The sequence below is a fragment of the Anguilla anguilla genome, chromosome 9 (assembly GCF_013347855.1).
Source record: "Anguilla anguilla isolate fAngAng1 chromosome 9, fAngAng1.pri, whole genome shotgun sequence".
In the NCBI taxonomy this organism is placed as follows: domain Eukaryota; kingdom Metazoa; phylum Chordata; class Actinopteri; order Anguilliformes; family Anguillidae; genus Anguilla; species Anguilla anguilla.
Window position 1 is genome coordinate 22071162 of NC_049209.1, and position 17570 is coordinate 22088731.

The 17570-nt window shown below is 47.6% G+C and overlaps 1 protein-coding gene across 1 annotated transcript in view; it reads right to left on the minus strand.

The window, feature by feature from the left end:
* arhgap32b (Rho GTPase activating protein 32b) overlaps nt 1–17570 on the minus strand; it is a 121069-nt gene that overhangs the window by 58011 nt on the left and 45488 nt on the right. Inside the window, 3 exon segments of the mRNA XM_035432677.1 lie at nt 11849–11933; nt 12161–12252; nt 15702–15810. Of these exon segments, the coding sequence (XP_035288568.1) occupies nt 11849–11933; nt 12161–12252; nt 15702–15810 (286 nt within the window).

The window sequence follows — 17570 nt, forward strand, 5'->3', positions numbered from 1 at the left end:
GAGAGGAAGACCATGATGTGAGTGCAGGTTGACAACAGCACGCGGGGTTGGAAATGCAAGAGGGCACAGCTCAGTCTCAGTCACTCGGCCAGGTTTAATGGAGACAGTCAGCGGTGAAAGACTGCAAAGACAGAGAAGCTGAGAAGCTCAACCTGAGTGAGCATGCCTTGCTGGAAAACAGACGAAGGGCCCTTTTTTCACTTTTCCATGATAATTCAACGGGACAAGCCCGGAAAGTTCCACATGCGGAGACTTATGACTATAACGCACCACGTATCTTGGAAAGAATGATGTGGAGAGGAATGCTGCAAGAAAGAAAGACTGGGAAAGGGGAGGGGAAAAAAGACGAGAGAGGAGTCAGGTTTCCGAAGCGAAAGTCACTGGGGGTATCCTTAGGGTTACACAATGGCCTGCAATCTTCAGGCAGTGAGAGAGGAGCCAAAGATTCACCCACATTTTTAGTATTATGTCTGTGCGTTTGAGGGCGTATATGAGACGGAGGAATTTCAAGTGCTTAACCTGCTGTGTAGCAAAAGGAGACACTAAAGGGCACTTGAACATCACTCGATCTTGACAGAAATATCAGATAGAATTCCAAGATACTGTATATTCCTATAGGCCATATCATACAACCACACAAATCACAAAGGGGACAACACAGATCCCATTTCCACTGCATGAATGAAGATGAAGTTCGGGTGCCATGTCATCAGTATGATCTGATATCCACTGAGGTTCCACGCACAGCCAAAAATATCATTTGAAATATCATAATCCAAGGGTGACCTAGTTTACAAAGGAAGACTTTTATGCCTTACGGTAACAAATTACTCTTGTACAGAAGAAAAAACATTCAGCTCAGAGGGTGATAGATTACCACGTGTGATAGCAGTTGACAGCTTGGTTGTAGTTACTTTTATTATCATAAAGCAGATTGTCGGGAAACTGAAAACACTGTAAATATACTCGTGCAGTAGAGGCTGTAGAGAACATGCCATATAGGTTGCAGGTAAAATTCTGTTTGGCTCAACTCAGACTGCCTTTTCGAACTAAAGGATGTCACGGTAAATAAGTGTCAGCGTTTCAGTGGATTCATCTGCAATAGAACTACACTACACTTCAGAGGTTGAAGGGGAAGATTCTGAATGAATGCCCCAGAAACACAAACAGGCACACAGACACAAACTCAGGATTTAACACAGCGGTATTGTTAGGAGGCTACAGAATAACGCGAGTGTTCAAATATCCCCAAATTATGCCCCCAGGGAGAGAATGCTGTCCTTCAGTGCTTCCAGAAGAATCTCTTTTAAAATTCTCATGCACTACAGAGGAGGAAAGGAAATAAAGACTGCTTTTCAACACAGCTGAGGGGAGGGGGGAGGAGTAACTAGATGAGATTAACACACATAGGCGAGAGGAATGATTTATAAAGACCATTATGAAATAAATCTCTTTAAAAAAATAAAATAAATCACAAGCACGCACACATGCACGCACACACGTGCATGCGTGCAGTGTGTTGCAACTGGACTCTCAATGTCTAACTGGAAGAGGACTTGCAGCTGGACAGAACCAGAATATTTGCCTTGGTTGCTGTGACCGATTCATGTCATTGAATCACGTTTCAATCCAATCAACAAAATCTTATTGAATCAAACTCTCTGTCCAATATTCATCAATACTGTCATTAACTTTGATTTACAAGTAAACACAAGTGTTAAATTTTTTCTTCAAACTCTTCAGTTTTAGCATTAGCTCAGCTTGCAAACCTGTGACTGAAAAAAAAAAAAAATCATGGCTTTAAATTTAGTCAAAGTTGAGTACTAATGTGGACTGAATCCCAAACCTCTCTGTACAGAGTCATAGGAGCTCTGCATCCTATAGAAAGCCTTTCAGAATGGAGAGCAGTGGTGTTGTGATGCTGATGTGTTCTGCCCTTTGAACAACGTGGTGTTGTCATTGGTTCATATCAGCCACCAGCTGTGTGACTGACAGCGAAACACTCTCCTGCAGTTGATGAAACCTTCTCCAAATACTTTGGTGCTGCCTGAAAACTTCAACCAGGCCACGGTTAATTGACAGTGGCAGGCTCTTGCTGGGGCTAAAACTGGACATCACACAGGAGACTGGGGAGCTTCTATCTCTGTACCCACGCACAGCTCTCTGGGTCCTGGGTCAGTATTGATGTGCAACTGACACGGTTGGCTTGGACCAGCTGGGCTGCTTCCTTAAGGGATGGGCATGTAGCATGCTCATTGGCTATGCACCTGACCCAAGACATATAGGACAGTCACTTTGCCTTTGTGAGTGAAACCTAAAAGCAGGGCAAAGGCTCCCACGGCAACGTCCTTAACCCACTGCTCTGTAAGCACACCTGCACAGACTGACAGCAAAAAGTGGCCCAGGTGTGAGAGAAATGGCTGGTGCTTAGCAACAACACCCTTGGCAATGCTGGAACCCATTTAACATTCGCTGGAATTTGTTTTCTTTCATCTTCTTTCTGAATAGGGAAAATGGATACTGGATGGATATTAATCAGTTTAATTGAACTAAAGCTTGTAAATTGACGATGCAGTAAGATTCCCACCCATACCTGAGAAAACAGTAAAGATACGGGACTGAAACATTGCTTCGTTGTCTTCTTGACAAAGCCCAACATCTGGAAGAAATTCTGAGACCAGAGATGGGGTCAAAGTTCAAAATAGTGTGGATCGCATGGGCAATGACGTCCCCCCCATAGCCACCATGATTGCCCGGCACAATTGTAACTTATTCGTTTTAAATTATCCCAACACTACAGCCAAGACCGATTACGACAGCAGAAGGCCTCTTCATGTTATGAGGTAATAGTTTAGTTGGATATAAATGTGCGGGGTGGGGGGATGTGTGGATCTAATACACGTGCGCTTCAGGTGACCATGTCAGTGTAGCAGTAGGCCAGTAAGTGGGGGCTGACGGGTCCTGTATACCCTGCTTGGCTGCTTGGAGCTCGCTTGGCCTGTAGACTGTCTGCAGGAGGTGGTGAGGAGACCCACAGGGCTGTTTCCTGCCCCCCACCCTAAGTCCCACAGGGGTAGGGCACGGGTGAAAAATAACCCACCGCTGAGTCTAAACAGAACCCCTACACCCCTCCCCCCAAAACCTATGAAAGGTAACCCCTCTCAGCCCCGCATTCCTGCACTTTCTCACAGTCTCTAAGAAGCAGGACGGCTGGATCAGCAGAAAGACAAGTCAGAGGAGGAGGAGGGACAGAAACAAAAAGAGAAAGGGTTGGGGGGGGGGGGGTAATCCAAGCCCAAGGCCCACTTGTGACTTCTGACCTCCTCACAGGAAAGCAGACAGCAGGACAGGGGGCAAAAACATGCACTCCCAGAAGAGCCGATATAAAAACAATTATAAACAGTCTTAATAGAACAGCTACTCTAACAAGTCAGTCACACGGGCAATAATTTGAATAAGCCAGAAGTGGTGGAGCTGCTTTCAGGTTCTGGCTGGTGTTGGAGCAGACAGAAGTGGTGGAGCTGCTTTCAGGTTCTGGCTGGTGTTGGAGCAGACAGAAGTGGTGGAGCTGCTTTCAGGTTCTGGCTGGTGTTGGAGCAGACAGAAGTGGTGGAGCTGCTTTCAGGTTCTGGCTGGTGTTGGAGCAGACAGAAGTGGTGGAGCTGCTTTCAGGTTCTGGCTGGTGTTGGAGCAGACAGAAGTGATGGAGCTGCTTTCAGGTTCTGGCTGGTGTTGGAGCAGACAGAAGTGGTGGAGCTGCTTTCAGGTTCTGGCTGGTGTTGGAGCAGACAGAAGTGGTGGAGCTGCTTTCAGGTTCTGGCTGGTGTTGGAGCAGACAGAAGTGATGGAGCTGCTTTCAGGTTCTGGCTGGTGTTGGAGCAGACAGAAGCGTGCCGTGCGGTTTCACGAGCGATGCCTGTGCTCGGAATAGCAGCCGCGGCGGCTCACCTTTCCCGCGTGAGCAAAGCCGAGGGGAAGGCGCTCTCATGAATTAAGCCTTTATTTTATTCCTGGGATAATCTGGGGAAATTGGGCAGCGGCGGCGGCACGGGCCGCGGAGCAGACGCCGGCTGACGGGGAGGAGTATCGGTAACACGAGGCTTCTTCCACCCCCGAGGGCTTCTCTGAGCCGCCTGGGATCTGCTGCTCGCACACAGCCGCTGGCAGCTGCACAGTGTGTCTGTGCGTGTGTGTGTGTGAGTGTAGTGTGTGTGTGTGTGTGTGTGTGTGTGCACTGGGGCACCGGCCCCCTAAATGCGAAATAATTATAAAATAAAAATTGTTTACTCGTACAATGCGCCTGGTAGTCTGTCAGTGCCTGTCAGTATTCATAAAAAATTGGTTCCAAAATCAAATTGTATTTGGTTAATTTCTGTGTGATTATAGCCTACTTCCTGGGTGAAGGGCGCCGGCCAAATGAGTGTGTATGTAATTCCTTCAACTTTTGGCAAGCAGGTGACCTGAGGCTGCTCTCTAAATGGCTGCTTCAGATTTTCCACGGGGCGCAGCTCTCTGCGCCCCAGACACTCCCACTTTTATTGGCAGCGAATTGGTATTGTTTTTTGTTTTTTGATCTAATGTGATCGGACAATTCTCGACGCTATCTTTCATGTTCACGCCAGCCATTAATATAACTACGGATGCGTGACTGTCACTCCTGCTCCTTAGCTAGCTGACCAGTACTTTGGAACACAGGAGATGGCAACTTCAAGTAGAACCGCGGAAATCAAAGAAAATTGGAGAAAGAAGTTAAACAAACTAAGCAGAGTAAGTAATTTATGTTGTTTTAGGCTACAGGAATTAGCTGTTTGAATAGTTTTTGTGTTAAGAAATAAACAGGGACTTCCTATAAACAATCATTTCCCGATGATTAATAAATGCCGATGTGTGGCAAATTGCATCCACGTGAAAGTGCTTTCTTCATTTGCGCATTAGGCTATAGAAACTGCAGGGGGCTCATTTATAAAATGAACTTGCGTGCATACGTCAAGTGATGACCTGACGTAGAGCGACGACCGTTTCCACGGTCAAATGTTGAAATTTTTTAAATCACTACTTTCACGTGATTTTCTATGCACGCGCCACACAGTTGATCTGAAATACGTTTTGTAAATGAGGCCCCAGATGTAGTAACCTAGTATTGAAGTTCACCGATGTCCTCTATTCTACTGCCCGCTCGTGGAAAATAACGCGTAGGACAGTTTAGAGGGAGAGTCACGTGCATATTGTGCCCGATAATAAGCGGCTTATTTTCTTGAATTATAGGCAAATGATATTCGAATATATTCGAACTCTAACTAATTACAAAAGCTAATATTCAAACTCAATTTCATGGCACTTTTGACAGCCTTAATGTACGCGCATGCACATAAATGTGTGAGAGCGTGTCTGCGTATTCCAAACGGAGCATCATCACTAAGCAAAAAACAAACTAAAGGCCATAAAATAAACAAATAATCAAGGTGCTAATAAGTAGAGGCTTTCTTCCAAAGCACACTTCAGCTCTGTGCAAACTGAACCTGATAATGACGAGAAAACATAATGTACTAGAACACTGAGGGGGCTCAGGGACCTCCATTAATCATAGAGAGCGCGTGCTACCGCTTTATCACTGTCTGATGGATGGAGGGAAAGCAAGAGAACAAGGAAGTGGGGAGATGACACAAAGGAACAAAGAACTCTGCCAGTGACCCCCCCCCCCCCCCCTCCTTTGCGTTAGACGGAGCGGTGCACTTGAGGCCCCTCCCCGTTTTAATTTCACAGGCCACTTCCCACCCTTGCTGAAGCAGCTGAGACGGGGGGGCATTATTGCAGCGCATTCGTTCACCTGCCGCACGCTGACCGGGATAATGGATTCAGGCGGACTCGTTTAACTGAGCCGCAGAGACCGCGCTGAGCCCCGGAGAGCAGCAGCCGAGAGCAGCCCACATCTGCACATGCTCAGTGGCTCGCAGGGTCTGGAGAGAGACTTAATTCAAAACATTTTTTTCTCAAGACGCTCGCATGCATCGCCACAAAGGGGACAAAACTCAGTCAGAGGGCTGCTGTTTTGGGTTGTATTTCATGCGGCTTGGGGAGTGGGAAGTCTAGATGAGAGGCAGATTAAAAAAAAAATATATTAAAATTTAAAACAAAAAACAAAAAAACTCTTCCCGACAGTTCCATGGCCACTGTGCGGGGTGGTGCCCTGGAAATGTGCCTCTCGTGGGGACCAATCAGGAGAAGCAGTAGCTGAACTAGATGTACAAGCGGACATGCCAACATTTTATATAGATACACACATATATTATTCATAAAGGAAACCACTTTAACAGCCTATCATGCATTTAAATCATCTGGAGATGCTTCTTGTATCTATTATTGAGCCAGTGCCTACATTAAAGGCAGAACTAAAGACCGATGTGATCTCTTTCCATGGTATTAAATTAACCTTTCACACACCTCGATTTGTGGGTTATTGTCTTCATCCCTTAAACATGATGAGACACAAAGGGGGAGGGCGGCTGTGGTTGAAACGGCTCCCCTGGCCAAGCGTACCTGTGAACGCTCCCTTTATGGCAGACCAGATTTTTATATTTTATTTGTTCGCACCAGAAGCAAGTTGTCCCAGGTGACTCCAGGGCAGGTCTGAGTGAACGCTAACTGGAACCAAGTGGGTTTCCACAAAAGACACTGGCAGGAGATGTGTCAGAAGCTGAACCGCGTTGGGACCGCAGGGACAGTGCTGGAAACAACCCTGATAGCAAATGACTACAAACAATCCATTTCATTTACATTCCTGACACAGTAAAATGGTCTGTTTGTGCACAAACCCTATGAGGGACAAATGCCTTTTAATAGGGCCGTCCTGCCCATGTATGCACAAACATGTGCAAATCCTACTGTCCAAACTCACTTTTATTGTTAGGGGTGTATGACCACTTGGGACAGGTAGGGAATAGATCGCTGCCAAAACCTAGCCCCCTGCCAAATGCCCAGACGGACAATGTTTTTGGCTCAGTTGCAGCTCACTATGAGACATCTCCAATCGATGAGGCCTACGGCACAACAGTAATGGACTTCAGATGGGACTCCTCTGCTCATCTCTTTGGGTAATAATAGTCTAATGGCTCCATACTGTGGATGGGTTACCAACAAATCCTGAACTGGCCTTTGTGCATACAAAATATGTTGAGTTGTAGTAGAACATCTTAAATATGTAGGCTACATATATAATTGGCACCTGCTTGTGCAATGCCAACTCTTAACTCGTAATTGGTTAAAGTCTCCGAGGCCATGAAATTGTATGGCTCTTCCTTAAATGCCTCAAACACTTTGGGAATACTGTCCAAGCTAGCTTCTAGGTTTGGCCAACACAGATCCCCAACCAAAGTAGTTTCCATTCACATAAAAAGAAAACATCCCACCAAAAAGTAACAACATACCAAAAAAAATGCAAAAACAAATATTATCAATTCAACACCGTGAAGGAATTAGTCACCCAATGGCTGAAAGTCTGACAGAAAACTACATGTCAATCAATCAATCAATCAATCAATTTTATTTGAATAGCGCTTTTAACAAAGGAGCTTTGTCACAAAGCAGCTTTACAGAGAACCGGCCCCCAAAGAGTAAGCCTAGGGCAACAGTGGCAAGGAAAAACTCCCTGACTGATAGCAGGAAGAAACGTTGAGCAGAACCGGACTCAGAGGGGGAACCCATCTGCCGCGGGCAGGCACCGGTTTGTAATGGCATGTCATTCCTGGCCCACGGTCAGGGTGTGACATTTTGCAGTGAGCTGGGCAGATCACCTCGTACAGGTAAGCTGTTCAAAGGTCCACTGTCCGCCCTGGCCTCTCTCAGTCTCCTGAGCCTGGGGAACAAGCACTGCTCACAGCGGCCTCTCCTGCGGGCCTGCGGGCTGTTCAATCGCTAATGTTCCGAGGTGCTACTTTCTACCAGACCAGAGCCTGGAAGTGCTTCACTTTTTCCAAAGCCTCCTGGAAATTACCGAGGCATGCCAGACTGAAATGTGGAGAGAGGGCGAGAGAGGGACAGGAGAGGGAGGAGGCCAGAGAAGAGGAGAAAGAGGGAATAAATGACATGGTGAAAATGTGCACGTTGTTGTCGCATTTTTAGAATGTGACTAGAACCCAACTGAGTGTGAACCATGCAGCTCCAGACTGAGAGCGGAAGACTCCAGAAGCACTCCGCTCTGAAGAAAAAACAAAAAAAAATCTGATTTAGAGTTGGATTGATGTGACGTTAAACTGAGGCATTCTTACATGCTGCAAGTGTCAGACAAAGACAAAGTCTCCATTCCGTGATGGCATTGCAAAAGAGATGCAGAAAAAGCAAAAGCTTGATCAAAAGGATCACAGGACAAAGCAGCTATTTGGATAATAGCCAAATATTAAATTAGCACAGCATATACAGTACAGTAGGAAGAGATTCCAAATCATCCATGCACTTGACATTGAGCTAAGTGTACGTCAATAATGAATTCAAAGAGGAAAACCAGTAAAAAGAGAGGAAATATTTATAGAGGTAGTCATTTGTAGGGATGAGATGAGAAGGGTCTGCTCTGCAATGCTTCAGCTGAAACCTTGAACTCGTGTGGGTCACATGACAAGAGCGCCACTGCACTCTCGGGACAGCAGAGAATCGTTAAAGGAAGGTGAGGTGGGGGCCAGGCACCAGCCAATCAGAGAGCGGCCCCCTTCATTGTGATGGATGAGCACTCCCTGTGGACGGAGATGGCTGTCCGTCAGAAGCCAAGACGCACGCGAGGGGGTGGCCCTTGTGGCCACTCCTCTGGGATGCCGTCTAGACCCACCAGTGTGGTAACAAAGACTGGCTTAGTCCATATAGTATGTGTGCACAAGCAGGGCTGCTGTTGTTAAAATGGTAAACCAAACTGCAATTCAGTGAATTCATATTATACACTGTATATATAGTGCCATAATCAGGTTGACACACAGTGCTGCACAGTGGACGATTTTCCACATGGAGTTAAAAAAAAACAAAAAAAACAATATATTAGATCAAATACTGTAAACTCTTACTTAGCCCAAATATGCAAAATAGGTATACACACATATAGAAAGAGGAACAGCACATGAAGACACGGAACAAAAAGGAGGTCAGCATGTTACTTAAACCTCTGTCAATGCCTGTACTTTAGGCCTGACAACCATTACAGCTCCCCATTTTAATTCCACAGCACGAAGGCCGAATCAATCTCCCCAATGGAGTCTGTCCTTCAATGGGAGTACAAATTCACCTAAGTGTCACAACCAGACTTAAATCCAATATTTCAGAATATAATGAAATAATTCAGTAAAGGTAACACTATTTTTTAAGTGTAAAACAACCCCTGCTTAGATGTGTTAGTTCAAGTATAAGTAGCAAACACACAGCAGTAGGACTGAATGGGGGCTTGGAAAAAAGTGCATTAATCAAAGCACTCACTAGAGGGCGCAGATATTTTAGAGGTAGACTTCAGTGGTACTTTATACTGTTACAGTGAGATCTTTCATTCAGATACAAAAAGATCTGTCCATTAGTTACCAAGTGAGTGAGATCTCCTTTAGTTACTGAGTGACAGTAAGATCTCCTTTAGTTACTGAGTGACAGTAAGATCTCCTTTAGTTGCTGAGAGACAGTAAGGTCTCCTTTAGTTGCTGAGAGACAGTAAGGTCTCCTTTAGTTGCTGAGAGACAGTAAGGTCTCTCTTAGTGAGTGACAGTGAGCTATGCTTTAGTTACTGAATGACAGCGAGATCTCTTAGCTACTCAGTGACAGTGTGATCTCATTCCTTCAGATGCTGAGTGGCAGAGAGATGTCAGCCCTTTTAACGTGTGACAGTGATGTGACAGATCTCATAATCTGAAGAGGAGACGGGGCTAGGGGATGAGTGCTGGAGAGGAAAGTGTGTTTGGACAGCCTGACAGGAATTCACATCAAGAGGACTGATCTGCGAGCACGACTAACGCTCACTCTTCCAGTGGCCACTTCTGGCTAACCATTTCTCTCACTAGTGCTAGCACGCTTCTTTGGCATGACAATAAAAAAAAAAACATTTCTGTTGCCAAAGTACAATGAAATCCTCATTCTACACCAGAGAAATCAAAGGGTTCCTCAACCACACTGTCAAGCAATGGAGAAAAATAATGATTCATTTAAATGTGCAAATGTGTCACGATGCATTCTGTTCCCTGCAACGTTTTCTCTCTTCTTCCTCCTCAATAAGTGCATTCATTTTGTTTTGAACAGAAATAAGCCATAATGATGCCCCATTTTCGCTCGCACACTGTAAAGAGAATAATTAATGTTTCAGCTGCCGTCATGTCCTGGGGGGAGGGGAAGCCGTTCCTGCAGTGCAGGGCCAAGCGACTGCTGCCCTCCACTGGAGTACATGTGCAATTACAGTGCACTGCAAATAAGATGGGGGGGGGGGGGGGGGGGGGGGGGATGCAAACAGCTTTAACTCCACTTAGACATAACAGCCTCCCTTAAATCTTGTTTGAGCACACGGTATAGATTGGCGACACTGGTTTGTTTTCAGCAACAGAACGGGAACTTGACCGGCGGTTCTGTCGTGATTACGGTGAGCCTGAGGTGAGTGCCGCCGAGCGCTCTCCCTGACTGAGCCCCGACCCCCGGTGCTCCGTCCCTCCTCATTAGGGGGATCAGTATTCAGAGCACGGCCTGCTCTGGACACCGCGAAGGTCTGATCGCTCACGATTTTCCACATCCCCGTATGACTTCAAAACGGGGATTTTCTGCACTCGGCGTGTCTGCACTCCGAGTGTTTTTCTCTACTGGCTGCTCCTCCCACACAGCCAGCCTGGTGGCCAGTTCTCCCTGTAGCACCGCAGGACTCTCAATCTCCCAGGCTTGGATCACCTTATATCCCTCGAGGGGCTTCTGTAGTATACTAGATATACTTTCAAGAAGACATACCTTCAAGAAGGGAGCAAGAAATGACACTGCGGGAGGCATTTGACAAAAACAAAAAAGGGCCATTTAATGGCAGGCACTGAGGAATCTGATGAAACACGAAGCACTGCATTCACGCTGTCTGTAATTACCGCAATTAGCACTGGCACTCATCATCTGCATGGGTAATACATCCTTCAGACTGAGCTCCTCACTCCTGAAACAATTCAGGAATATCTGCCTTAAGCCCATTTACCTATTTACATTTACATATTTTTGAGTCTACCATCACTATTCAAATCCACATAGGCATGTGATAACTGGACTCCAATTAACCAATGGAAACAGAAGTAAAATGCTAATCAAACTGAACGTTCCATCAACAGAACTGTAATACCAAGAATACTCTTCTGGAAAATGCACCTACAAAGACAGTTTGGTAGCTTATTGTAAGATAATCTTATAAAATCAGATGGAAAATAAGTGTTATATATTGAGAGATCTCAGAAACAGACTCAAAACTGAGCACAAGTGCTGCATGTTCATCTGCGGTGGAAGAGGGAGGAGGTAAGACTCGTTTCATTCTATTTTATTCCCAGGAACAGAGAATGCAGGGAAAAAAGGGAACAGCAGGTGGAGCCCCAAGTTGGCGCTTGAAGGCCACGCCCAATTCTGGGGCTGATCGGTCCCCGCATCGCACCGGCGCTACCTCCGTTTAAACAGCTTGCTAATAAACCTAGCTACCAAGCCAGCATTTCATTACAAGAAGGTTAAACGGTTAAAGTGGCTATCGTCATACCTTGAGCTCTCAGTGCAGTATATTCCAAGACAAATGAGAATCTGCAAGCATTGCCTTCAACACAAGCCACTGCACCAACGCAAGCCATTTCCTCCAAACCGTGTGACATCAACTCCCACAATCCCTTACCTGTATTGTTCCGAAGTCAACGTTCTCGTAGTGGAAGTGGGCGCATTCTGCCAGCTTAGGAAAGTGGCCCTTGGTGAAAGACAACCTGAGGAGGAGACCAGCGGAGTGGACAGTCAGTGAGGCTGGAAGGTGGGGCGTCGGGCGGAGGGGTGTCAGTCAGGGCGGGCCGGAGGGTGGAGGGGTGTCAGTCAGGGCAGGGCGAAGGGCGGAGGGGTGTCAGTCAGGGCGGGCCGGAGGGTGGAGGGGTGTCAGTCAGGGCGGGGGCGAAGGGGGGTCAGTCCGGGCGGGGCAGGGGTGCGGCGGCGCACATACTTTTTGACGTTCTTGACCTTCATGCTGGCGGTGCTGCTGCAGGATCGCAGGAGAGGCTCGGCACCGAGCTCAGGGACCTCTGCGCTGCGGGCCTGTCAGCATGGAGACAATCAGACAGCACTAATCAATCCATAGTCCCCCGCAACACTCAGCCATTCACACGAGCAGCAGTCAGGCAGCACTAATCAATCTACTGCTCGCCGATCCTCCCGCTCAGAGCTCGCCAAACTAGTGAATAACACGGGGAAAGGGTGGGGTACCCATTACATCAATATATTACATCATATCTAGAGAAAAGCTGGGAAAACAATCCACTACCCTCTGACCAATGGGCGCATACACAAAATGCAGCGTGTGTGTGTGAGAGTGAGTGTGTGTGTGTGCGCGCGCGTGTATGTGAGTGTGTGTGTATGTGAGAGAGACAGAGAGAAAAATCGGAAAAACGCCGTAACACACAGAAAAATAAATGAGTGAAAGCCAGACGAGCAGGACTTGGGTGATGACCTTCACAGGGAAAAGTAGCAGATTCATTGTGAAGCCACACATCATCACATCATGTACTTAAGCAGCATATCAAAATGCACACCCAGGGTCAAGTCAAGCTGGACCTAGGAGATCCCTGATAAGGCGCTGCTTTGAGTCGTGCTGACATTCAACTCAAGGAGAGAAAGACCAGAGTAAAACAGCCCTGTGGTTCAGCTGTCCTTATAAAATATTCACACTGTTTTCTTAAGTAGCTGTTTTTTCCCCCCTGTCTGGTGGTAAAGCGCTGCACCTTCCACCACAGCAGTGAATATTTCTCAAGTGGTAGATCCAGAAACTCGCACTCCTCTCCCACGGTAGAGCTGGAACCAGGCTGGCATATTAGACCACATTTCCACTGCACAGCTGCAACCACCCTGGCTCATTATATCACTTTCCACTACAGAGCTGGAGCTAGGCTGGCTCCATACAACCCTTTGCCACTGTACAACTTGAACCAGCAAACCGCATTTCTAGTTAAGACCAGTAAACAGGATGGGTCACAATCATTGGTGCAGTGTTGGGAAGCAGTCTACATACTTGGGCTACGTGCACATAATATTTGAAATGAGAGCACGACACGACAAATTGACAAAGTCTAATATGCATGAAATCAACATTTTCTGAAAATATCAAAAGCTGGATTTTATACTCACCAAATATTCCTAATTTATTATCTTTTATAAGGGAACTTTAAACAAGATATGCAAAAATGAATTTACATATTCGGTAAATAATATGTTTCCATCCCTATCAAACTCATTAGCCCACAAAACTCCTTTCCACAGCCAGTTTGACTGTGCATTTCTGAACCAAACGAGACAACGGCAGTGTTTCCATGGAGACGGATTCCTTCTTTTAATACCTGAATACTGACAACATGAAGCTGAATTCGTAAAATCATCATTACTTCAACTTATTCAACAGCTCCGAATCAGGGCAAAAGATAATTACAATACATTAGTGATAGTAGACTCGGGAACATCTTATCGAAGACAAGCTAATGTCTTACGTGGGACTGTCGAAAACTTATCTTTGAGAACACTCCATTTCATCAATCACAAAAGAGATTAACAACACATTATCTTTTAATGAAAACTCGGTCTGCTCAACATTTTTATTCTTTTTATGCAGATTCAATCCCAGCACAATGCGCATGAATAAAACGCTAAATGGACAGATTGAAAATGTGATAACACTGCAGCTGGCTGCTTTTCACAGACAGAATGCCATCTTTATTTACGTTTATTTGCTAATTCAGGGATCTGTGCGATTTCATGTGTGACTGGATACATGTGTTCAAGAGAAAGAGAGCGTGTGCGAGTGAGAGCCTAGCGTGTGTGAGTGAGAGCCTAGCGTGTGCGAGTGAGAGCCTAGCGTGTGTGAGTGAGAGTCTAGCGTGTGAGAGTGAGAGCCTAGCGTGTGTGAGTGAGAGCCTAGCGTGTGCGAGTGAGAGCCTAGCGTTTGTGAGTGAGAGCCTAGCGTGTGCGAGTGAGAGCCTAGCGTGTGAGAGTGAGAGCCTAGCGTGTGTGAATGAGAGTCTAGCGTGTGTGAGTGAGTCTAGCGTGTGTGAGTGAGAGCCTAGCGTGTGTTAGTGAGAGCCTAGCGGGTACGAGTGAGAGCCTAGCGTGTGCGAGCCTAGCGTGTGTGAGTGAGAGCCTAGCGTGTGTGAGTGAGAGCCTAGAGTGTGCGAATGAGAGCCTAGCGTGTGCGAGTGAGAGCCTAGCGTGTGCGAGCCTAGCGTGTGTGAGTGAGAGCCTAGCGTGTGCGAGTGAGAGCCTAGCGTGTGCGAGCCTAGCGTGTGCGAGTGAGAGCCTAGCGTGTGCGAGCCTAGCGTGTGTAAGTGAGAGCCTAGAGTGTGTGAGTGAGAGCGTAGCGTGTGCGAGCGAGAGCCTAGAGTGTGTGAGTGAGAGCCTAGCGTGTGTGAGTGAGAGCGTAGCGTGTGCGAGTGAGAGCCTAGCGTGTGTGAGTGAAAGCTTAGAGTGTGCGAGTGAGAGCGTAGCGTGTGCGAGTGAGAGCCTAGCGTGTGTGAGAGAGAGCCTAGCGTGTGTGAGTGAGAGCCTAGCGTGTGTGAGTGAGAGTCTAGCGTGTGTGAGTGAGAGCCTAGCGTGTGTGAGTGAGAGCCTAGCGTGTGTGAGTGAGAGCGTAGCGAGTGTGAGTGAGAGCCTAGCGTGTGTGTGAGAGCCTAGCGTGTGTGAGTGAGAGCCTAGCGTGTGCGAGTGAGAGCCTAGCGTGTGCGAGTGAGAGCCTAGAGTGTGTGAGTGAGAGCGTAGCGTGTGCGAGCGAGAGCCTAGCGTGTGTGAGTGAGAGCCTAGCGTGTGTGAGTGAGAGCCTAGCGTGTGTGAGTGAGAGCCTAGCGTGTGAGAGAGAGAGCCTAGCGTGTGCGAGTGAGAGCGTAGCGTGTGCGAGTGAGAGCCTAGCGTGTGTGAGTGAGAGCCTAGCGTGTGTGAGTGAGAGCCTAGCGAGTGTGAGTGAGAGCCTAGCGTGTGCGAGTGAGAGCCTAGCGTGTGTGAGTGAGAGCCTAGCGTGTGTGAGTGAGAGTCTAGCGTGTGTGAGTGAGAGCCTAGCGTGTGTGAGTGAGAGTCTAGCGTGTGTGAGTGAGAGCGTAGCGAGTGCGAGTGAGAGCCTAGCGTGTGTGTGAGAGCCTAGCGTGTGTGAGTGAGAGCCTAGCGTGTGCGAGTGAGAGCCTAGCGTGTGCGAGTGAGAGCCTAGCGTGTGTGAGTGAGAGCCTAGCGTGTGCGAGTGAGAGCCTAGCGTGTGCGAGTGAGAGCCTAGCGTGTGTGAGTGAGAGCCTAGCGCGTGTGAGTGAGAGCCTAGCGTGTGTGAGTGAGAGTCTAGCGTGTGTGAGTGAGAGCCTAGCGTGTGTGAGTGAGAGCCTAGCGTGTGCGAGTGAGAGCCTAGCGTGCGCGAGTGTGAGCCTAGCGTGTGCGAGTGGGAGCCTAGCGTGTGTGAGTGGGAGCCTAGCGTGTGTGAGTGAGAGCCTAGCGTGTGTGAGTGAGAGTCTAGCGTGCGGGCGTACCATGGCGCTGATGGTCTCCTCCCAGTCGGGTCTCTCGCGGGGGTGCATGCTCCGGGCCAGCTCTGGCACCATGTCGTCCTCCTCAGGGTGTCGGCCAAGCCTCAGGCCCCTGGGGGGGTAAGAGAAGTCGGGTCAGGGTCGGGCACTGACACTGCTACGTCACTCTCCAGTGTGTTAAATGGCCTAATGTATGCGCGACTGAGGCTATGCAGCTGAATACAAGCATTACAATGCTAATGCTGTAAAATCTAAATACTTTTTTCCAAGCTGCTATTTTTATTTGCATTTCATAAAAATTAAGGCTTTCATTTTCCGTATTGGCATTAAACTGAGCCTTTGAATAATGTTCACTATAACTGGAAACTGCAACCCCCCCAGGAACATAATTCTGAACTGGAATGGGCCTGGCAATTTGGCAGTCTTCAAATGGAAGCTGTATTGACGCATCGATCTCTACGCAACAATGGATGCACTCAGCTATTCATGAAATAGGGGGAGAAAAACTAAGACGTGGGCATATTGCAGTGTGCTCTACTTCTCCTTCTGCTAAGATGACAACACACTGCACTGTAATACAGAGGCTTCTGCTGATGGCGTGTACTGCGAGCTGCATAACCCCCAGCAGGAATAGAAATCTCTACATGCACACACGCACGAACACACACACACCCGCACATGCGCTCTCTATCGCTCTCTCAAACAGATTTCACACACACATTCCCTTTCTCATACTCACCTCCTTCCAAACATAAACAAGGTGTTTATCAAGCTGAAATGCAGAGGGCTGCACAAACACTGACATAATGAAACACAAGCACTAAGCTAACAATAAGCTCAAATGGGTATGACATTTTAGGATACTGATGATTGTCACTGGCAGAGTGTGCGACTATGCGGCATGTTGGAAGCTGTGCAAGAAAAACAAAGGCATAAAAAAACAGAAAGAACAGAATGGGCGGGGGGGGGGGGGGGGGGGGGGTTTCTGCTACCTGATCCTCACGCACACACACGCTCCTTTGGTCTCAATCTCCACCCACTTCTTAAGGATACTGCTGGGCAAGCAGGTTGAATAAACTCAATAATAGTCTCTTTGGTACCTGCAGTTTGGGGGGGGGGGGGGGGTCATTAGCATGCTGTTCAGTTCGGGGATAATGTCAGGAAGTAGGACCTCGCTGGCGCACACAGCTGGCGAGTCTCTTCCTCGCTGCTCTTTTAACTTACTATCGCCTTCTCATCAACGGTTCAATGGCGAACACCGATGTACACGTGACTCGTGACAGAGCAATAAAATACATTGTGGCGATGGAAATGTGATGCACCAATCCCGCTTCTTCCCAATACTAGTTCCGTGCAGACAGGAGGGCACAAACGACATGCGTCATTTTAATACCCTTGGGCTTATCAGTACGTGGATTTCGTTTTTTGCGGAATGTTTAAGAGCAAATGAAACGTTCATCGCGTGCAATCTCTGCTCAAAACGGGAGGTTCAGTCCTGCTCAGTGTGTCAAATTCAGTTCTGCACGCGCAACAAACATGTGCTCCTGAAAACCTTCTCTTTTCCATTTTTTCATGGAAATTTACAGTCCAAAAAATAGAAGACACAGTACAGTTTCTGGTCCTTTCAGGGGAACATGGTGAGCCCCCGCACAGAAGAACCCCCCACCGGAGTATCACAGCAGCGGCAGCAGCCGGCCTAAGGGCCGGGGGCTCAGGCTGCTCTGAGGGAAGGGGGCTCAGGCTGCTCTGAGGGAAGGGGGCTCAGGAAGCGCTGCCCACACGCGTGCGTGCAGAGAGAGGCGGCACAGCTCCGGGGTCCCTCCGGCCAAACCCAGCATCATTTCAGAGGGGTGCGTATGCCATTAGTCAGGC